The sequence below is a fragment of the Talpa occidentalis genome, unplaced genomic scaffold (assembly GCF_014898055.3).
Source record: "Talpa occidentalis isolate TD23 unplaced genomic scaffold, MPIMG_talOcc4v2.1 talOcc4.15, whole genome shotgun sequence".
In the NCBI taxonomy this organism is placed as follows: domain Eukaryota; kingdom Metazoa; phylum Chordata; class Mammalia; order Eulipotyphla; family Talpidae; genus Talpa; species Talpa occidentalis.
In genome coordinates, this window is record NW_023601543.1 from 18,591,891 (window position 1) to 18,615,195 (window position 23,305).

Consider the following 23,305-nt stretch of genomic DNA (forward strand, 5'->3'; position numbering starts at 1 on the left):
CGTGTCTTCACTGAACATAAATGAATTGATGACTTCTAGCACCTCATTTCTTCACTTTCACTTCTGGGGGAAAACTTCATTAATTCTCAGTGCCATCCACCCCTCCCTTCCAATCTCTTGCCTTTCCTTTCATCTCAAATGGGGTGACGCTATAAGTCCTTGCAGTGCCTCCAAATTAAAAAGAGATTTCCTAATAAGATGCTGTTCTTTGTGCTCCCCAACTGGATGCAGATACATTATTGCAGAGTTTCATAGTTGCCATGTGATTTAATAATAAGTTGGTGCCTGGGAAGCCCAGTCAACAGGGCAGGGATAAGAGGACAGGAGCATAGCCTGGAGGAGATAAATAGCTGGCTCAGGTTTTAAAGTAACTCTCCAATTGATAATAGGTTGCAGTGGTATAGCTGGCTTCCAATACTTATGAGACGGCATATTTTTTTATTTGATTAAAAAAAAATAGAGTGGGGCCTCCCTGGTGGCACAAGGGGTTAAGACGCAACCTATGAAGCTATCCACAGCCACTGCAGTGCGAGTTCGATCCCCGGCCATGGAGCTACCCACATGGTGCTGTAGACCTCTCCTGACTTGCCTGCTGCTCCCCTTAGCAGTGTATTTCAGTCAATCCTCCTGTTCTGTTCCCCACTCTGTCTCTGGTGCATCCTCTCACCCCCCACACCTCTGGCCTGTACCCCAGTTCTTATATGCAAAAATAAATAAATCTTAAAAAAAATAGAGTACCATTACTTTACAACCTTGTTAACATTTTGACAGCATAGGATTTCTCCCCTTCGGTGTGGTCACCATACCTCTCCCACTACCAAAGCACCCATCCCATAGACCTCCACCACAGTCCATTGTGCTGAGACCGCATATGAATGCACCTTCTGCTGCACTGAGTCTGGGTTCTGAGGAATAATGCTTTTGCTTCTTGCTTCTCCATTTGCTCCCCTCCTCCTCTATGTTCAAGAGCCTGAGTCATAGGCAACTCTTTCTCTCTACCCAATATCAGGAAGGTGATTTGCAGCACCAATTCTTCCATGATTCTACCAAACATTTCCTTAAATACCTTTGCCCTTCCTGTTTAAAGATTGTACTATTGACAGAGTGAGATCGGGTTTGAGTCTTAACAGGGCAAGGAAACCCATGCAGAGATCAAGAGGTATTCTTCTGTTCACAGGGGGACTGTGGCATTGGAAATTCAAGACCTTTTTGTAGACCCACTTGGCAAGCTGACCCTATGTGTAGGCAAGTTAGACAGCCACTTCTAGTCTAATCTGAGAAAGACTAAAAAGTCCCCTCTGCCTTCCCTTCCTCCAAGGAGAAAAACACTCAAACCCCAAATTGTGCTCTACCACCATCTGCTTTAGCACCTGAGATTTGCTTCTCCTTTGGGGTAAGGAATCTATTATTTTGGAAGATCAGATTTAAGGATGTTATTTGGTACTTGAACTGATTTCATCAGCCACCGAGGGGCCCATCGCTCTAATCCAGTCACTGAAGCTGCTCCCTAGAGAACAGGCTGGTGGGACTGCCAAGGGCGTCCTAATCAAAGAAAGGAAAGCGGTTGAAGAGTTATGAAGTGTCAGGGCCTTGCCAGCTAATTGGCATTTCGGAGGGAGGACAGTGGAAATGGTAGTAACACGCTGAAGCCTACAGGCCACATTAACCACAGTGTGTTTATTTCAGCTTACACTGCAGAATCTTCTGGGAGTTTTCCATTCCCACGCCTATTTCTCTTCCTCTTCAAGGCCTTGTGTTCTTGTTCCCTAACTCCCTCGTGCCGGAAAGCTTTCTCCCTTTGTGTCTCCAGCATCTCAGCTGCATTTTTCTTTTCTGGCTCAATTGCAGTTCTTTTCCTCCTGTCATGCCCTGTTTTCTGCAGCGATCATACTATAAAACCAATCTACATTTAAACACGTGCTTTATGTATGGGATAAAATTGTATTTCATGTTTGGAACCTACACGTCAGACTAGGTCATCAGATTTTTGTTTGTCTCACAGATACATTCCAAAAGCAGTTCAGCCCCAAATTTATTATTTCTCTTTCTACTCTTAGATCAGCAAGCCTTGGTGGAATAAGAATTTTCCTATGGGACATTAAGTTATTATCAGTAATTAAGGCAGCAACACAAAACGTAGCCAATTACTGAACTATGAGTGCTGGAACATATACTTTGCGACGACGTGGCAAAGTCATTGGAAGTGTTTTCCAGATTCATCCATCCTGAGTTTGGGTAGTTTCCTGGGAGCTCAGAGCTGGAGATGGGAAGATTGGGGACCAAGATTATGGTCAAGCAGGCCTCTGAGGAGAGGGTCCCCTCGGGTGCAGGAGACAAAGAGCGGGACTAGAAGGCCCTCACGTCACACTTGAGCGCCTCCACATGTGTGCTGAGGCCCTGCTTCTGGCACTCTGTGGACACCAACCACGGTAGCTTTTCCTGCCCAACCTACGGCAAGGCCTCGGTGGTGCAGTTCCCATTAGGCTGAGGGGTGTGAGCCTGACTGGTTGCAGTTAGGGTGGGGGAAGCAAAAATCAGCAGAAAGGTGATTGTTAAATTATTGACCAAACTTCTGGTGGGACGAAATTTACTGAATAATAACTTCTTGGCGTGTGCCTCCAAGTAAATTTTAAAGAGCGAGCGAGTCAAAGCACAGAAACGGAATTCTTTCTTTACAATTTTATTTACAAAATGTATTAAAACTTTGTACAATACCTCACAGCAATGAGGCTCCGTAATTTATGCCCACACATGCAATTTACGCTTTTACGGCCATTAGTTTGCTTCGCAATTTTTCTGTTCACTGAAGTACAGCTTTAACAACAAAAAAAGAAGAGAACTGGAAAAAAAATCCTCAAGTGACTACCGCCAAACTCCCATAGCTTGAAGTTAGTAGCAGAAATTTGAAGCAATCAATGTTTTTGTTTAAACATGCAAGTTTTTAAAAAATAACAAACCAATTTACCCGCCTCTTCCTTCCCAGTGAAGTTTCCTCTCTGAAAAACTGATTTGAGTCAATAAACATACATTTCTCTTTATACAGTGCCTAGGAAAACGTTTGTGTGTAGGTCGCTTGGTTTGTTTTATACAACTTCATATTCGCGCAGCGTTAGCTTCCCGCGCTGGGGCGTGCCAGCGTTCAGAAGTTGGAAATCACAGTTTCATGAAAACAAAACAGAACACAAACACGACAGCTTTCTTTTTTTTGTTGCTCAATACCATTTAAAATTGGACAGGTGAGTTCGCTTATGACACGGTTTTTGGAATGAAAGTTTATATTACACTTTTCTGGAATCGTTTCGTTGGAACGAGACTTCTTCCTTTCTGTTCCGAAGACAAGAGCAAAATATGCAGCGAGTCAACTAAGCATCTAAGGGTCACACTTGGGAAACGAATTCAAGCTCCTAGTTTTTACAGTCTGGAAACTTCCCAATCCACGTCACTGATGAGCGCTAACTACTGAGCTACAGGAAGCATACGTCGTTATATAGGAGGTAATTAGTGAGCGGAGACTATTTCCTCTGACTCTTCTGATGATGCCAACGGCAGGTACGCGGTTAGTTTACTTGATAAGCCCGTGGAGCGGTGGAGCGATCTTCTGAGTCAGTAGAGGGACGGCTCCAAGCAAGGACCTAGGAGTGAAGCTGAGGCCCTCAGTTTAGCAGTAGGTTTGGGAATGCATTTTAGTCTTTGCAAACTACAAAAGGACACATGCAGTCTGACGGAGAGCCACGGGCAGGAACAGGCAGCAGCCGGTAAGACAGACCGAGCGAAAGTCAAGTCAGATGGAGAACTGTGGTCTGAACCCACTGGCCCGCCTTGCCACGCGGTCCTGTCTCCGTGGTGTACACTTGAAAGGCATACTTAGCAGAGAAAGCAGAGCTAAACACAGTGTTGTTTCTGAGAAAGATATTCTAAACACATTTGGGAGTGTAGGCAGCATTTCCCTCACCTCCACGCTCAATACTCAGCCTCTATTGACTTCAAATGCACACTGAAGCAAGAAAAACAGATCTATGAGTGCAATTCCAGGCTTCTTGGAAAGCCCCAGGATCTGTTTTAGGAAAGCACCGAGAGGTATGCCTGATAGTGCCCCGTCCCTTGCTACACACCAAGTCAATTTTGAAAGCTCTGTTAATCCCTTCACCAAGTGGGGAAGTACCCAAGCATGTTCACAAAACCGTTTTGAGCACACAGAGAAGTCACCGTTCAGTCCCTCTTCCAAAGTGTTTGAATTTTCTTAAGTGTTGCACGCACATTCTAAAAGTATACACATTTCAGCAACGTTGAAAGTAAATAGGGTGCACAGAACATCACCACCAACAGGAAATACCAAAAACATCTGGTCAGCAGATCCTAGAAGAAATGCCAGTCTGTTCCCAAACACAGGGAGTCAGAATCTGTTTTGAATCAGGAAGAATTATTTTAGCTAGGATGGGCCTATTCGCTGAATTGGGATTTGAAATTTGTGTGTGTGTGTGTGTGTGTGTGCGCGCATGTATGTGTGTGTGTATTAAAGAACATGGTGTTTGTATACTGTGCAGTGGTATCAAAGGATGGCTTTTGTTGAATTGACTTTTATTAATAAGATTTTTCTCGCATACTGGAATCTTGCGTGTCCATTTTTTTTGTTGGTTTTATTTTGATTTTTTTTTTTCAAGCAAAGCAAAAAGATTTCAATGATGGTTTGCATTGTCGCGAGTCTCAGAGTGTTCCATAAGGCACTGAAGGAAAAAAAAAATCAGTTTTTCCTATTGAAAGGTCATTGCACCATCAGCAATATTCGTGTCATGCCGGACACCAAGGAGAGTGAAATCTGGCTCAGGATCCTTGAAGCAGCCACGTTTTCGGTGATTCCTCTCATCACATGCCTCCAGTGGGAAGGGATCTGCAAAAGCAAGGGGGATATTTACATTTGAATGGACCTCAGACTGGGAATTAAGAAGTTTGTTGTGACTTGCTTGGTCCATCTTAGACAAGAACTGCGACTATTTTTTCAAAGTGGCCTCTCTGGGGATGCACCTGCTTTGACTGCCTTTAGGCAACAGTTCTGTCTGAATCCTTTTGCCTGGTGTGACTGCTCTGCAGTACGTAAAATTAAGGCTCTCTTTCCACTATGCATTGCACAGGGAACACATAAGCGTGCGTGACATGCAACTCAAGACTTTTTTAAAATCTTTTCAATATAGGTATACTAGAAAGTCTTCACATTAAATGACAGATATTCCGGGCAATCATACTGTGGTGTGGAATCTGATAGCAAAACCTGTGACAAAGGTTTTAACTAACCTGTGACAAAGTAACCTCACTAAATAGAGGGTAAACAGTGTTCTATGGCTTATTCAGTGGAAATCCATTACGACTGCAGGAAGAAAACTTGCAGATCAGTACCAGAAAGGTGTCAGTGTGTTTCTCTTAACACCTACAACCTTAGTCATTAATGTCTACAAGTACACACCGTCTTTCAAGAGACTGCACATTCCAGGAAGAGGCTAGAACTGTGATCCCGTGAAGAGCCTTGGCAACCAGGGGTCTTTGCCCTGATATTAGTGACCTGGTTGAGATGCTGGTGCTCCCCTCCTTTTGGAAGCATTAACTCGTGCAAGGGATTCATTTGCCCTTGATTCTGAAACATAAGATCCCTTTCCTGCCTCCTCTTCAAGCTCACGTCCCTCCTCTGCATCCTTTCCTTCTGTGCTAGTGGGGCTCTTCTTTTTCTCCTCAACTAACACTGAATTTGATCCCCAAGGAATGACAATCATTATTTACCCCTGGCCCTAGAACGAAAGTATATCAACAAGGAAGATGTCGGAGATGAGGTCAAAAGCTCCAAAATGAGTAGAGTAAGCCTAACATATTGATAGAAGTGAGCAAATCTCTTATTGTCCTTAGATGTAGCTCAGAAGCTTGGAACAATTTTATACTGATAACATAAAGATGAAAGTTACCTCTCCCCTCTCTTTTGGTGGGGAGGGGGGGTAGCGTGACCTGGCTGCATCACTTTGAGGAAACCACTTATTCACTCAATGCCTCTGTTCCCTGCTCTAAATGGGGATCGATGAAGTGTTAGCGCCGAGGTGCCAGTCCTCTGGAGACAAAGAACACCACCACCTCAGTTATCCAGAATGTGGTCTCCACTTTATATAAGATGAATTCTTGGAGGAGAAAACCCTTCCCAGCAAGAATGTCTATCGATCATTTTGCAGAAGGAAAATCGATTACTTTGAAAATGGGCTGCATGAATAAAGTTAAATTTCCTAGGAAGACTACTCAGTACCATGTTAGAGGAAAAATGAAAGTCTTTCCCTGTAACTTCAGGCCTCTTGAGGTCTTAAAAATGAGAAAGATTTCAAAAAACACTGTTGATGAAACCAAAGAAGCCAGAAATGGTTCTGAAAAGCAACCAAAGCTTCTCAAATGTCACTGTGCGTGTAAACCACCTGGGAGTTTATAAAAGCACAGATCCTGAGCCGGCAGGCCAGGCGTGGAAGGAATGTCTTACAACAGGTAGTTCAGCCAGCTCCAGTGTATAGTGGATCTGGAATTCTTGGTGGCTGGTCACCTACCACGGCATGCGCAGTCACCCAGAGAGGCAGCAGGTAGTCAAGAGGCTGTGCCCTTGTGGGTGCTTGATCTGAGGGTGTCATTTCCATCATGAGCCCAATAATCCTGACTTTACTGTCACTCATCAAAAATGACACAAGACTCCCTTTTCTTTAAAGATGCCCTTTTAGGAACCAGATTTTGCCTGGATCATATTTTCACAGGTGATTTGCCCTTGAGTCATTCTTTCTGAAGAATTCCTAGCAATATAAACTCCCAGGGTTGACTCTGATAATGAGCAATAAAAGTCAAATCTCAGGGTACCTCTCCATCTCTGTGCCCCTGAATAGACTGACAGATCTAGGCCAACTCAGGGAACTGGAAGCCTAATAACTAGGCAACAAATTAGAAGTCACTAGGAGATATTCCAGAACATCTTGGGAAATAAAAAGATGAATAGCTAAGGAGTTCATCTTCACTTAACCAACATCGCCCTAACATTCCATCACCAAACTGGCGAGGATAGCACGGAGGTTTCTCTTACCTCCTGAGCCTGCTTCGTGCTTTGTGCCCCTGAACATGTGATGCATGCAAAGTTTTTTCTGGTGTCCTCCAAGACTTTCCCTTCTCATCTGGAGAGTTCATAAAGGTTTGGAGGGTAGATTTGTTTGCAGCGGCTTTTCCCAGGTTTTATTTTCATCCTAGAGATGGTTGCCAAGGTGCTGGCTAACTGCGCTGGAACCACGCTGACATCAATGTCTATTTAAATGTGATTTTGCCTCAATTAGCCTGAATTTTGCTTCATAAATTGGATTGATCAAGATGATTAAAGGAAAACCCTGAGCCACTGGAAGTTGTGGCAGTTTCATTTCTGAGGCTCTCCCACCAGGTTTAATATTTTGGGCCTGTCGATTGGAACCGCATGGTTCTGCCCAAAGACCTGCTGACCCTAGTCTGCCTGTCTGTCTCTCTCGTCTTTGTCCTTCTTCCTCCTCCTCCTCTTCTCTCTTTTGTTCCCACTTTCTCCTCATATCTTTATTTCTCTCCATGTCTATTTTTTTCCCTCTCTGTTCTTCCCTCTCTCCCTTCCTCCCTCCCTCCCTTCACTTTTATAAGTTACATGCTCTGAGAGAGTTTTCTCTAGATTCTTACTGTTTCTTGGAGCAGCAGCATCAACATAACTTGGGAACTTATGAGAAATGTAGAAACTCAGATTCGATCCCAGAGCTGCTGAGTCAGGATCTGCACTTTCGTAAGCTCCCCAGGTAGTTGTTCATGCACATTGACATTTGAGGGGCTCTGCTTAGGGGCTTTCACAAGAAATTGAAGCAATGGTAGTTGGGAAGTAGGGTCCTAGATCCTCAGAGGGAATGGCAGTTAGTAAATGGGGTCTGGAGGTATGTGATCTTGAGCCCTGATGCCCTTCTGTTTCCAAAAGATTCTGGGCAAAGTAGCTGTGATTGAGTATACAAGTTCATGTTGAGTGCATAAGAAGTGGGTATATGGCGGCTTGGTGAAGTCCCTCAAGATTTTTTTGTAAACATGTGGGCTGTAGACTTAAGGGCTATCCAATTGGGGTTTCAAGGTTCCTGGAGCCCACCAGTCCACGGATGGTTAGAGTCTGCATAATTTAATAAGTCATGCAGCTATTGGAGGAAGGACTGCGTTCTAGTCTCAGAACTACCACTACCTAGTGATGTTGCCTTGAGCCAGTCACTTGCTGTGGCTAGGTCTCAGTTGCTTGAAAGGAAAAATACTTTCTGATCCAGTCCCTCAAATGAGGCAGTAGATGTAAGAAAATTGTCATTCAAATGTACTCTTGTATTATTTCTTTGGATACCTGTGTCTCAGAATTTGGGATAATAAGACTAGGCTGAAAGCAGCCATGTACTACCCTATGAAAAAGCAAGCAGTGTGGCCCCAGTTATACTGGGCCTAGATAAGCTGCCCAAGAGCACAATATTTTAAGCACACTGAAACATTGAATGCTTACATGCAAACAGTGCTATAGATGAACCCATGCATTGTTCATTTAGCAATGCAATCACAACACTGTTAGTGGGCAGTGTAATGAATACATTGTGGCAAAAGTCTGCCCTCTGCCCCGGGAAACAAACAACCAGCAACTTCATTGAACAAGATAATGCTTTCCATGGCGAAGACACATGATTTATTTGGATGAAATATTATTTAAAAAAATGACCAAATTTAGATCCACAATGTGAAATATAAGGAGATCAGAACACAAATGCATTTGTGGAAATTCAAGCATATTAACTGAAGTTGTGCACATAAGGAGGTGCGAACTTGTACTCCCAAATTTACATAGTTATGTGAAAGAGCAACAAATTTGAGAAAAAACATTTGGAAACTAAAGGATAGAGAAAAAAAGAGAAATTCAAGCGCAGCAATATTGACTCATGAGGTCAAAATCTCCCACCTAAAATAAGGGCCACAAAGTTGCTAGTTGTTCTGTTCCACTACGCATCGTGTGTTAGTTATGACAGATACACTTGAAGGTAACAAGACTAGATTTTTCTAAACACTTTCAGAATGGAGACGTCCTAATTCAAACTTGTCTTTGAACATATCTGCATTGTTGGTGGGGTTTGGCTGCAGCTGCCAGAGTCAAGGTGTCTTCAGGCAGGTTCACTGAAGTATGAATGTGGGGGCAGCCAGGAGCAGGAAGCCTAGACTGTCCTTGGGGACACACTTACCTGAAGATCTCTTCCAAGAAAGGGGCAACAAAGGAGCTCAATGGTTAAACAAATTGCCTCAGGCTTTCATTTAAGAGAACCACTGCATTTCTTAAGGTGGCAGTTCCCTATTTCCACTCCTTATTTTAACATCAATTTTAGGGTAGTTGATTCTTCTAGAGCCGCACTGTCTAATACGGTAGCGTAGCGCCGTTGCTACATATATTGAACACGTGATATGTAGCTAATGCAAGTTGAGATGTGCCATGAGCATAACATATACCCCTGATTGCTAAGACGTATGAAGAGAAGAATGTAAAACATTTCATTCATTTTTATATTGATAACATGTTGAAATGCTATTTTGGATATATTGGGCTAATAAAATATGTTATTAAATTCATTTGTATTAGTTTTTAAATTGTGGCTATTAAAGCACTTAAATCACACATGTGGCTTATAAATATTTCTACAGAACAGTGCTGCTCTAGCGAACTTTTCCTTTTGGGTCACACACCAGGATTTAATAATTTCACTATTGGAAAAGCACCACTGCCTGACAAGAACAACAACCATTGTTTTCAAAGAATCAAATGGTTGCAGAGAACAGACAATAGTTGAAACATGGAGACAACCTAACGAACAAAGAAAGAAAAAGGAAAGGAATAGATTAACATACAATAACGTAAGGGTGATTAGTTTACTAGACCTTAACCGTACCCCTAGATCTTAACACTCTCTGTTCCATACACGTTGTAGCCTTCTCTGTATGTAGCATAATTTTGAGAGTTGGTGGCAGGAGCAGGTTTAAAGTTTTGGGTGTTCTTTGTGAGTTTCATGCGTTTGGACTCTGCCCGTGATTTGTAACAGAATTCTATCAAAGCCACCATCATGGCCAGCCCCAGACCTCCGACAAGTATATAGAAAACGCCTGCCACATTGCTCAGACTCAGAGCGCTGGTCTTGTCCTAAGAGAAATGAACAAGGTGATTAGTTCTTGAGGGAGACAAAGACAATGGACATTATAACACATTACAATAACATAGGATCGTTCTAAGTTGTAAAATAACTAAACATTGATGTAAGTGTTATGACTCAGCCCTGGCAACTGGCTGATATTTGGCAACGACCAGCGAGATGGTAGATTGTGCTTCTGTTGACAGTTGTGATCCTCACCTAAATATTCTTTTATTTTGACTCCTTAAGTCCTTTACTACCTTAAAATGGTGTCAACAACTAAATAAAACAGCACTTGGCCGTGGGAGCAAAAGTGTAAACACAAGCACAATTTATTCCCCTGCCAGCCCCAGTAAATACCATTTGCCAGAGTTGAGCTGTGCATAGCTCTAGAAATGTAACACTTTTCATTTGGGAACTTGAAGCACTCTTTCCCCTCTCTGCCCTGCAACACCCCTTTCTCCCTTGTTCTCCCTGTGACAAACTTGTCAACAACTAGTCTTCAAGATACCAGGTGAGCATATTAGAGGTTGCTGCTATTCTTATCTAGGGAGCTGCTTCACAAGGGTTTGTTTAAAAAGGATTAACTCTCCCTTTTCCCCTAATGGCTAAGAAGTTGCTCCCTTTGGGAACTGGTTGCTAAGTTCTCGTCCTCAGGGCGTCAAGTCTTTGTGCTGTGGAAACCAGGGCAGCACACAAAGAATTGGCTCTTGTTCCATCTTCCAGAGAGTTAAGAAACCAGTCAGGAGGACCCCTTGGGTCCTAAGTTGGCTCCATACAAATCAGACAGCTTTATCAGGAGCTGATAATTTTTTTTTTTTTTTAAAATCCAGCTCATTATTAGCTTTCACTCCAGGGAACGTAGAGAATAATTAGAAAAAAAAAAAAAAACTACAGTATTTATCTGCCTTTTATTTAAAATGGGGAAAAAAATGGAGGTAGCCGGTCAGTGACTTTCAGGTCAAACTGCAAATCTCACTAAGCTATCTATCTGCCTGTATGAAAAAGTAAAAACTGAACTGTTGAACAATGGAAAGAAAACAGTTGGTGCCTTGAGCCCTACCTTGAGGTAGGACACACCAAGGGCCAGGAGCCTTTCTTTGAAAAAAATAAAATAAAAATAGCATTTTGTAGTCTTTTTAGAGGGAATGTAACCATTTTGCTGCTGAATGCAATTGAATGGAATACCCAAATTGTTAACTCAGTGACTAGAGTGTCTTATCCAGACCATACTCAGTGAACAGATGATGGCCATTGGGGACACTCAACACTCTGGGGCTCAGCTCATCCTGGTATCATTGGAAGAATTAAAACACAAAGATGACATGGCCATGTCCTGACTCTGTCTTCATAGGAGCCAGTCCTGTACTTGTGTGTCTTAATTAAAAAGCCAATTGGAATTGAATTGCACGCTCAGGAAGGGGGGAATCTGGGCGTGCCTCATGTTTACAACAATCTTGCAAATCATCTCTGGACTAGGATGAATGACAGCTAGACCAGTGGTCAGAATTTCTACCAAGTATGAAACAATAGGTCATCGCCTTAAGGTAGCTGGTAAGTTATCTGCAAGGATATTCCACAGTCCATTAGGATATTGACCAAATTCTGGTAGCCCTCACTCTGCCACTAGATTTTTATATGTACGTGGTTTTCGAGGAGGGGGAAAGTGTCCTTTGACATCACCCATGTTAGCTGTAGCAATAATGGTGATTCCAAGTTCCATGTATTTAAGTTTCACAGAATTCCCTACTGTGGGATGTGAAAAAACCAGTAGCAAAATGGTTCACTGCACAAGGAAAATGAGTGGCAGTTCATGAAATGAATTAACTGATACCACAATATTAGTTCAAAAAAGGAAAGGCAAAAATTGAAACTAAAAAGAACTTTCTTAAGGGAGCAAAGAGGGCCAGGAAGGAGGCGGAGAAGAGTGTTTCATGCTTATCAATGTGATGTTATCCTGACAATGTATACCCTTAAGGAGCATGCGACTAAGTTTTAAAAGTATTACCTACAGAGATTCAAATGACACCTTTGCGAGAGAGAAGTGTGACAGACTTAATGAGATTTGAGATCAAATAGATGAACTCAAAAGATAGCAGCTGGGAGGAAGTTAATCACTCTGCTCACAGAGACCAGTCTTTGTTATTCATTTCTTTGTTTTCAGATGGGATCGACATAATACATTAGTAAGAAAGGTATTTACAACGACAGAGTCTCTGACACTGCCAGAGGTTAAGAAAAAGTACTGTCACAATGGGATCTTTCTTTTTTTTTTTTGGTTGTTGTATTTTTTTTTCTTTTGAACTTTCGAAATGTGAAATACAGTAAAACCCCCTTATAACACAGCTCATTCTTTTACTGCTTTGGAAATGCGATGGGCCAGGTTGAATTCCCTATTCATAACAATAGCTCTACAGAGTCAATGATTGGAGCCTGGGAGGCTGGTGTTTGCCTTATTCTTCTAGCGCTGGTGTTATAAAGGGGTCCCACTGTGTCGGGGAGTGTGTTTTGGGAAGGAAAGCCGTTTTAGGGTAGAAAATAAACAGTGGTTCAAAATGTGATTGCTAATCAGTACAAAAAGACCTTCAGCAACTGACCTTACTCCCGGAGTCCTTGGCTCCACATTCCCCCTTATCGTACCACCATTTGTTTTTCAGCTTGTCTAAGATGCCTTGTTCACTGAGTTTCAATACTGCAAGGTTTACAGGCGTTCTTCACGTGGGAAATAACATAAATAACATTATATTATGTTATTTTATGTTATTCAAGCTTCAAACTACTTTAAAACTATAGAAAGCGATAAAGCAGGGGGCCCTGGCCACAGAGTAATTTTAGACACTGCAGGCAACCTGAGCATTACCTTATAAAAAGTTAACACTACAGCAACGCTATATTTACCAGGGCCTGCCCATATCGCTTTGAGTAATCGGCACACACTGTTAAACAATGAGGATAGAAAAAAAGGCACTCCTCAGTAGGCGGTGTGTGGTGAGGAGGGTCTCCCCTCAAGTGACAATTGTCGGCGGCAGCTTGAGCAGCTTATGGCGGAGGTGGGTTCCGTTTGATCTAACTGGGTGTCTTGTTGTACTTCCAGACAGAAAGCAAATTTTATGGAGGCGTGGGGGAGGGGACAGGGTCCGAAGGGGAACTGCTTCCATATTGTAGGATGAGACCAAAGGATGAACACGAACAGAGTAATGTAGATTCTATGTGAGTCCCATGTCCCCCGGCACTTGTGCTTTATGATACAAATCTGTTGTCCCACCGAAAATGACCCTGGAAAGAACTGCACTACACACACGTCTTCACTGCGCCAACTCTGAATCTTATGCATGCACTGGACTTAACGTGGCACGGACCTCTGAGTTTTGGATAAGAGGAATCCTTTCAACCATGGGAGGATTGGCTTACGGCTAGTTTTTGAGTTACTGGTCGGCTGTTCCTCTGATGTAGCCATTTCTCTGTGGTCAAGTCAGATCACCAGCGGATGAGCCAGATTGTTTGTTAAGTGGATTATTAACACGGCTTGACCTCAAATGGCAAGCTGACTCTGCCGCTGTGGGCAGATTGCGGAGGAGCAGCTTAGGAGAGCTGTTCTAGTAGATAGCACTCCCTCAATGAGAGGCACCCCCAGGAGGCCAGACCACTGCTCCCTAATCCTCTACCTCTTAATGTAATCGGAGCCACTGGGTCAATGTGGGAAAGCCCATTGGTCCTAGGATAAAGATTTTCCCTCTTAGAACTTCCTTCAGCTGTAAAATGGGAATAATGACCTTTATCCTGTCTTCTTTCTAGAGTTAATGAATTTTAAATGGAGCATCCCTAATAACTTTGGATAAAAAATGCATATGTATGCAGGGTGGCATAATTCCATTAGCAGGCAATAAACTACTGTGTCCACATTCATGTGAATAACATTGCCAGTACTAGTGCTTGTTCTTCTGAACGTCACCAATTTACAAGGGGGAAAGCAGCGACATACAGGTAACGTTGAACATGCCATAGAATTTTCTAGCTTATTTTGGACAAGCTGGATCCACCAACAACATCCAGCCATTGGCAAGCCTTCCGAGAGTCACAGAGACCTGGCCTCTGTCAGACCAAGTTGCCAAAGTCTGTTTCCTTTTCTAACCCTGTGCAGAGGGATGGACTCATCTTGACATATTTTGAGGAATATGTCCTCATTTAAAAAAATACGCAATTTCAGAATACTTAATATTGGAAAAACTATAAAGTCTGTGTCAGGGAGGGGACATTTTCTCCATTAGTGCAGGGCTTGGCAGCCACAACATCTGTGTTTTGTATCTCACTGGAAAATCGAGGTCCTATTATACTTGAAACAAGTTCCCTTAATCAGTGCTCAGGACTGTGGGCTTCTCAAATGCCAACCAGAGTAGCTTAGTGACAAAACAAAGTAACAAAACACATTCAAATAAAACTTGGAGCCTTTTAAAGATATTATTGGCAGTGAAAATTAAGGTCTGGGGCTTATAAAGGATAGACAGGCCATCTGTGGCCCTAAGATTAGTGTTGCAACTGCCTTTTCAGTTGACTTTTCCCCCATTATTATTATTATTTCTTGTTTAATATTTTATTTTATATAATTCTTACATCATTTTCCATTTTTGCACAATGTATGCATTTTCATTTTGGTTCTATTCCCCATACAATTGCACCCCTCTTATATTCCCCCTATTATTTTTTGCTTTATCACCACCGCCTCTTCCCCAGTGCTGTGCCTTACGCTGTGCACTGGTACCGAGGCCAAGAATTACGGCCGTTTGCTCACATAGCAAGGGAGATGCTATCAATGGTCTGTGGGAGACTGATTCCCTTGCGACCACAGGAAAAAGTACAAAGCATTGCTTTCATGCTGTCTGTGCTTCCTCATGCTGCCCCATGACTAAGCCCTTACCAGATCCTCTCCTCCCTCAACGTTCTTCAAATTACTTCATTCAATTTCTCCAGAATAGCTGCTCTCACTAGATCACAGCAACAGAGTAGTCTGATTAAAGGCACTCACACTGAATCCAAATAGCTCTCCCTAGAGACCCCAGTGTTCAAAGAAAAATTTCAATCCTTAAGTGAGCTATTACAGATGGATGAAAGTATAAAAGTGTGACCTGTTCATTTAGAGCAGTGGTTCTCAAAGTGAGGTCTGAGGACCCTGGAGGATCCCTAAAACCTTTTCATCAGAGAATCTGTGAGGTCGTAACTATTTTTGTAACATCACTAAGACATTCCTTGCCCTTCTTACTCTTACTCCGTCATGATGTGCAGTGGAGTTTCCTGGGGGCGAGGTGACATTTGATATCACAACAGATTGAATGAAGAAGCGAAAATCAGAGTGCTACTCTCTTACACTAAGCTAGGATTAAAGAGTTTTATAGAAACACAGGATAACGCCACACCTTACTACTTTTTTTTTTTTTTTTGCTTTGGAAAAATTATTTTTCATAAAAGTATTATTTATGTTGACTTATATTGGGTTTATTATTTTTTAAATGAGTACATTCTTTTAAAATCGTTCCATTTTAATTTCCGACATGGTAAATATAACACTGTGCACAAACACAGTCTTTTGGTGGTCCCCTAGAAATTTTAACTATGTAAATGGGCTCTGGAATCCATAAAGTCTGAGAAGTACTGATTTTGGAGGAGGGACAGCTATTCCAGGGCCTGGGCTGCCACCATTCACTCTTGCCAAAATCCAGGCTCATTATGTCAGCAACTGAAATAGCCTCCTCTGCCACGTGGCCCCTTCCCTGTCACCCAGTGGCTTCCACACGCTGGCTGGTTCTGCTCTGCAGTCTGGTGGCCACAGTTACAGCACTTCTCAATCAGGGGAATTTTGTCCTCCAGAGGACATTTGACAATTTCTAGAGTCATTCTTGATTGCCACAGCTGAGTGAGGGGAATGCTACAGGCATCCAGTGGGGAAAGGCCAGGGGTGCTGCTCTGCACCCTACTGTGCACACAGTAGCCCCCCACAACAAAACCTCAGATGCTGATAATGCCAAGATTGAGAAACCCTGCGCTAGAACATCCAGACTTCATCTGAGAAGGCCCAGGACATTAGAGAAATTTGACAAATGATATGTTCTTAGAACTCTAGTCTTTGATTGAAAAAAATATCACAGGGCTCATGAAATCTGGCAGTGAACCGATGTGCATTTAGGAACTTCTAAATAAAAATGAAAGAGAAAAACAAACATGTCAAGCAGCAATACAGCCAAGGAGCATAAAAGCTGTAATCAGAAATCACAGCTAATACCACTTAACAAGGTTAGGATAGCTGCCAAGAAAAGAAAGTACGTTCAAGGCCAAATTGCCAAGAACTGTATGTTGCTGCAGGTGGAATAAATCCCCAAGATGGCAGAGAAAAACAGTTGTTATCCACACAATTTCCTCTCTTGCTGTACCTTATGGTTGTATTGCCTACTCCAACCCAAATCAACTGAATGTATTGACCCCTTCCCCCAATACATGCCCGGAGTGGGTACGTGTGCAAGCACACACACACACACACACAGACATTTTACACCATTTATAATCAATAACATCATTTCAGAAGAGAAAGGACTCAACCTCGAGAATAGAAATGATACAGAAATGGACCCTCCTTTCTAAAAAAGAATAGTTGTCAACCTTACACCCAACACACACACACACACACACACACACACACACACACACACACACACACACACACACACTTTGGTATTTTAAAGGAAGTGGAATCAGGTAGGCCTTTGGTCATTTTAAATGTCACTTTCTCCATGAAGCCATTTTTGCTCCCCACTTCATCTCCGACACTGCCTTAATATTTACGGCCATGTCTTAGGCCTCCCGCTAGTCTGTGCTCCTCAAGGGCGGAGTATTAGAATTATGTATTTTTATGCCCATTTAGTATAGTTCCCTCAATAAATACTTTTTGAATAGAAAACTCTTCCAATATATTACTTTTGAGCCTAGCACTTTATATAATTATTACAATGATTATTGTTGGTCAGGTTTAATGGTCACATTAAGAAGGTAGATTTATGGTCTCTATAAGTAAAGAGATTGAGGCACAGATAGGTTAAGTAATTGGCTCAAACCTGCACGGCAAATTGTGGGGCAGGCCAGAAGCAAATTGTACATCCAACTCTGTACCATGTCTCCAAGGGAGAACACAAAAGGGCAGCAGCCCTCCTTATTTTGATTCTTCAGGCTTGGATGCTCATAATGATTTTTTTTTCTTTAGGAACCACCATACTCCAAGTATCTGTCAACCTAGCCAGGGCATATCTTGCAGCTGGGGTCTTTGAGTATAGTGCAGCTGCAGGCCTCCAGGGGGAAGTTTCAGAGCAATTACTGCAGGCCCTTAACTGGTACCTGGGAGAATTACAAGTCAGAAATATTTATTGTACTCACCTCAATAGAGAACAGAAAAAAATTAAACAAAGTAGGTCAGATTTCTATCGTGGAAATTAGTTGGGCATTCTCCCCATTTGAAGGGCTGGATATCAGCATCTTGCTGAATAGAGGCCTCCCAGGAAAAACACATGATCGGCAGGCTTAGGGAGAGGACAGGAGACCTTTGTGATGTAATTTCAGGGGTCTGGGAATGTCCCCTTGTCCAAAAATCTTTTCCTTACTGGTACCTGCAATTTCATCATGAGAATATCACACCTTTAAGTTTGAGCAACATTCCTTGTTAAAATAGAAATCTTCCTGAGAGATAGGAAAGGAAGCAGATTAACTATTTATGAACTCCAACTCTTTGTCTTCCACTTTGTTTAAAAAATGTTCAGTGGGGGAAAAGTGTAAAATTCCCCTTAGAATAAATGTTTTACTGCAGCTAACTAAGGTAGAGAGGGTAAGAGCCAATGTGAGTTTCAAAGTCATTTAAGACACTCATTTAAATAAAGATAATTAAGTGAAGACAGTTATTTAAAAGTATGTGAAGGTCATGCTGACCCATGGCAGGAGATGGTGCCTGCGCCTGGGGAACAGTCATGAACTGACATCTATCTGGGTAATAAATGTGATTCATAATGTTTGGATAATGAGTTTTATTTTTGAAGAAAACACAACCGGCTGATACAAATTTCTGCTTATCTCTGCCGTGCACACCTGGCAACAGCTCAGGTACAAGACTGTGCTCACTGTTCCCAGGCATATGGCCCAAGGTGGCCCTTGTCTAGGTTCCCATCTCGTCCCTGGGATGTGCCAACTGGCCACTGCACGGGGCAGCGCGGTCTCAGTGATGGCTCAAGTTACTTGTGGAGACAGTTGACGAGCAAGAAGACCATTTTTCCCCTGTGAGATTAGAAACTTTAAAGAAAAGAAAATCACTAAATATTTTGATACATTTTCAAAAAACTGTCCAATTTATTTTTCAAATTTGATTTCAGGAAGCACCTAAATAGGTAACTTGGAGTCATGTTGGATTCTTTCTTATGAGCATAGAAATATGGTCTGAGTGATTGAGGGCGCTGAGTTCCCCCATATTGGAAAATAGATAAAAATGTGCCTTGTGAAGTAATGACCAAGTTGATTCCCTCAAAGAGAAGGGTGGAGAATAGAGTTTGTACTATGGATCTGGCTCAGGTCCTGAAAAATACAGGAGCTCAAGATGTAGTATGGTTTATGCTCCTGAGAGATGGGGATATAGTCTGCTCTAAATGACTCCACTTCTCCCTTCCGGGCAGGGACAGCTAAAGAGCAAATGTCTGTGTAATTAACAATGCCAGAAGATCTCCAATGGTACCCTTCAGAGGGACAGACATACATTTAAATCCATAGGTTGTTGAGAAAGACCAGGAGATCACAGAGAAGTGAAAAACATATGGGCAAAGACGGTGTGCTGCATAGTGAATCAGAAACCTGCTCACATCTCTAAATGAGCAAAATGGAAACTTACCACAACCAAACCTCCCCTCCCCGCTATGCCACAGCCAAACCTTACTCCAAGTTCCTAACACTTGCTTCTTGCTCCCTAGTGATCTATTTATAATTATCTTCTGTCCCATAGAGGGAGGACAGCCACCCTCTCTTTCCCTGCTTTTACTAAAGATATTTCAGGTTTTCATCATGACAAGTCATCTTTCCCAGTTGATCACTTACTCCTTAGTGTTTTCTGGAGGACTAGCATCATTCAGGAGCCACAGGCACATACAGGCAGGAAGCTATAAACATCTCTTCCCTGGGCATGTCTGGATTTATTAAGTTGAAGCCAATTGATGACCAAGCAAGAGAAGATTCTTTGCTAGGTGAAGGGTTATCCTTAAGGTCTTTTATATTTTTTTTCTGTAAATTACCTTGGGAACATATGTAATGAAGGGATTTACCTGTCAATATCATAGATGTTGGAGGCTGTGGCTGTTCAAAATATGCCTTAGACTACATTTGTGCCTGGAGCCCTTTAAAAAAAAAATCTCTATTCATTTCTCTTCTGGGGTTTCTCGATACAGCATTCCAGGAGAATGAGTGGTTTAAGTTATTTTAATCCTTCTACCCTTGGATCAGCCTGTGCTTCTCCACAACATGGGAGCATATACATGTGACAGCTGGCATTACTGGTCTCTGGCCACGTAAGCAACTCTCATCCCACAGGGGCAGCTACAGTGATTTGCCGAGTTATGCAGTGCTTAGCTGCTAGAAGTCCCTCTGAGAGAGTATTTATATCTATATCGTTCACAATGTAGCTCAAATCTATTTAACTCCTTGCTAATGAGATCATAATTTAATATAAGTGTAAGGAGCAAATTCAATAATGCATGCATATAGCATTAGGTGTTGAAAGCTGTGAGTCACTTAACTAAGGGCCTCACAGTGGTGGCAATTGAAGCCTATCGATGAACATCTCTGCTAAAGAAACAGTCCCCAGGAGTCACTCATAGATATGGGTAAAGCCAGTCCATTTCCAAATGATAACCTCTCAAATTCAAAGTGATCAGCTCCTAGGTTCCACGGGTTGTGTATTTTAGTGATGGGTTGCTGCCAGACTGGACCTTGGCCCAATCTACCTCTCTAGCACAGGAACCCAAAACCATTAGTCACTTGTGGGCAAATTTAGTCACTTGTGGGCTACTCCACCCAGCTCAGCTTCTCTGGGAAGACTTATTCAGTTTGTCCTTGACAGAGAGAAGGGACTCGGGGAAGATGCCAAACTCCTAGAGAAGTCAGTTTTTGTTGAAATGTGGCCACAGATACTTTCCCAAGTATATCATTAACATGTTTCACTTGAACACTCTGTTTTGAGGTCCATTAGAAAGTCAGACTATCTGGGGCCTCCCTGCTGGTGCAAGGGGTTAAGCGCAGCACTATGAAGCAATCCACAGACTCTGCAGCACGATTCAATCCCCAGCCAGCCAGGGAGCAACCCACATGGCGCAGCAGACCCCTCCTGGCTTGCCCGCTGCTCCCCTCAGCAGTGTATTTCAGTCAGTCTGCCTGTTCTGCTCCCCACTCTGTCTCTGGTGAATACTCTCATCCTCCCACACCTCTGGCCTGTACCCCAGCTCTTGTATGCATAAACAAATAAATCTTAAAAAAAATTGAAATTCAGATTATCAAATCTGATAAGGTTTTATTATGTATGTGTGTTTTCTTTAGTTCATCCCACTGCTGCTGAGAGAGGCATAGAATTGAGAAGACAGACAGAAACTGATATTCTATGAAACTCACATGACAATTTTTTCCTGAAAATATCTAGTTCATTCCCTTGACTCTAGTTAAAATATTTCTTGAAAGTTTATCGTGATGGGTACCAGCATTCTCTTTTTTTCCCCTGATAGTCCTCCCTTGACCATATCCATAGTATCTAGTCAGTCTTAGCTTACACCCCAATAGATTATGACAAGTGGGGTCTTTATACCAGATCTGAAATTTGATTACTGGCTGCTATGCTGCGGCTGATTTCCCACCACTGTTAAGAGACAGGACACAATAGTAGAGTCTCTCTCTCTCTCTCTCTCTCTCTCTCTCTCACTCACTCACATAAAGTATTCTATTGCCTTAGGTTTATGTTTTGAGAAATATTTGTTTCAAGGCCAGATGAAATTAAGCTTTAAGGTGAATGTACCATGTGGACCACACTTTTGCCACCTCTGACCAATGGGGATTTGTCTCATGTGCCAAGGGCCAAATGCTATACCGCTCTCTAGAAAGTCAAAAGAGAATGGGTTTCAATTGTTCTCCATCAAAAAAATCTGCCCCCACCCTGCTCCACCAACATCAACTCCCACCCTCAGCAAGTATATTTCAGTCATTGCAAATATTTTATGTTTCTCTTCCATGACTGTTCCGCTTTTTAGAGAGTGTGGTTCTATAACCTTCTCTCCAAATGAAAAGAAACCAGATGATTTGGACTTGGGGCCCACAGGGCATAGCCACACATCACTTCACTCTGCCACCGCCACGGTGTCTTTCCTCTCGGCAATTGTATAACAGCTCTCTTACCTTCCGGCTTTCACTCCTGCTGCTCTTTCTGTCGCACTGGTGTTAGACATTTGGTCATTATTTGTCAATATGAAACACATTCAAGTTATCAGTATAACACCAAAGGCAAGTAATCATGTTCTAATCATAGAAATGACATTAAGGCCACGTAGTCAATTTCAACAAAAATTCACTAGAAATGGATTAATTTTTAAAAATATTTTCTTTCTGGATTACTCTTTTTTTTTTTTTTCCCCCGGTGGTAGAATTTATTCTTTTACACCATCTGGCAAAATCAGTGCTTTTGGCAGTCACTGGACTGGTTCAGTTCTTAAAGCAAAAAGGTCCCTTGCTTGAAGCAGCCACTTGAGAGAAAGTGAGGGTTTGCTCTTGGGAGGAAGAACTGAGCAAGTTCCAGGAGCAAATTTAGTCACTATCAGGGAAGAAAACTGTCAGATTCTTCATACTTCCAGGAGGCAGCACCAGCACAGAGACATGCAAACCAACGAAGAGCATAATATACTTACCCTACTCCTTGATCCCAAACCAGTCTTGGTGATTCACGGGAACTTCTTCTAAGACCCAGGAAGTGCCATCGATCTGTAATGATTCTTGCCTATACACATAACAGTGTCAATAAGCAGTCATTGGGATCCATCTTAAACCTGGGTATCCAAAATGTCTACCTTTAGAGATGGCTCCTGCCAATAAAAGGTCCATCTTGTTGCAGGTAAAAGGCAGATGCGGATTCATATCCATTACCCAAGGCCCAAGAATGTCAAAGAATTCTGGGTGTGGAAGAGAAGTGGTTAAGAGACGGTGGCATAGCAGAAGAGAATTGTAGACATACATGGAAGAGGAAGAAATACACATAGAACCGAGGATCTCATTTATACATACGGGAAACACATTACTACTTCATTCATCTATGCACCACCAAACAGGAAGCTGAGGACACTTGAAACGGGCTCTCTTATCTTGTTTGCTTCCTTGCTAAGCAAATGTGTGGGATTTAAAAAAAAAGGTTGCTACTGATACTGAGGAAGAACATGTTTGAATTTCTTAAGAGAACAAACTCTTTTTAGCTACTTTTAAAAGCTCCCATATGAAAGGAAACAACTAATTTTAATTGCAAGCAATTTTTAAAATGTATTTTAACAAGTTCCCTAGGTTCGTCCCTAGCATCACATTGGCTGGCTTATTCTAGCCTCTCTCTAGATTTGAATGCATTTAATAAAAATGCATTTCTCTTGTCAATATTCTATAAATTATAATGATCATCCAACTATTTAATTAATGGAAGTCTAACTGCATATGCCTGCTCTCGACCCTTACTTCACTATATGCCTTACAAATTATATGCCTTACAAAGGCATCTCTCCCCTAACTCTTATTGTAGTCAAGGGATTGAAAATGGTCCCATTTAAATATTTTTCTCCAATAGTCCCAAAAGCACACAAGATGTGCAGGTTTTCAGTTTGGAAAATAAGGCCACTGGAAAAGTCTATTTAAATCCCTGGAGAGAACAAAAGCCAGGGCAATATCATGGTGAGGTGGGGTTGGGTTTATGATGCCTTGTCACCCCAGTCACAAATAACTTGTTTTACCAACCAGACCCCTCTAGCAAGGTAAGTTTACAAAGGAAAATTAAGCTGACACCTTTCACCCAAGATTCAAGGAAT

General features: G+C 42.2%; 1 protein-coding gene across 5 annotated transcripts in view; it reads right to left on the minus strand.

The window, feature by feature from the left end:
- Nucleotides 1-2,664: 2,664 nt before the first annotated feature.
- The window catches only part of GRIA3 (glutamate ionotropic receptor AMPA type subunit 3), a 262,555-nt gene continuing 241,914 nt past the window's right edge, over nucleotides 2,665-23,305 (minus strand). For 2 of the 5 annotated variants that reach the window (XM_037511993.2, XM_037511992.2), the window contains exons 15-17: nucleotides 12,794-12,908; nucleotides 9,960-10,207; nucleotides 2,673-4,888 (exon numbers count right to left, since the gene is read on the minus strand). In XM_037511993.2, coding sequence (XP_037367890.1) covers nucleotides 9,962-10,207; nucleotides 12,794-12,908 — 361 coding nt within the window. In that variant the 3' untranslated portion in view covers nucleotides 2,673-4,888; nucleotides 9,960-9,961. Of the gene's footprint in view, nucleotides 4,889-9,959; nucleotides 10,208-12,793; nucleotides 12,909-23,305 lie in introns of those variants that run through there. The other 3 variants (XM_054695576.1, XM_037511994.2, XM_037511996.2) reach the window with 3 other exon arrangements.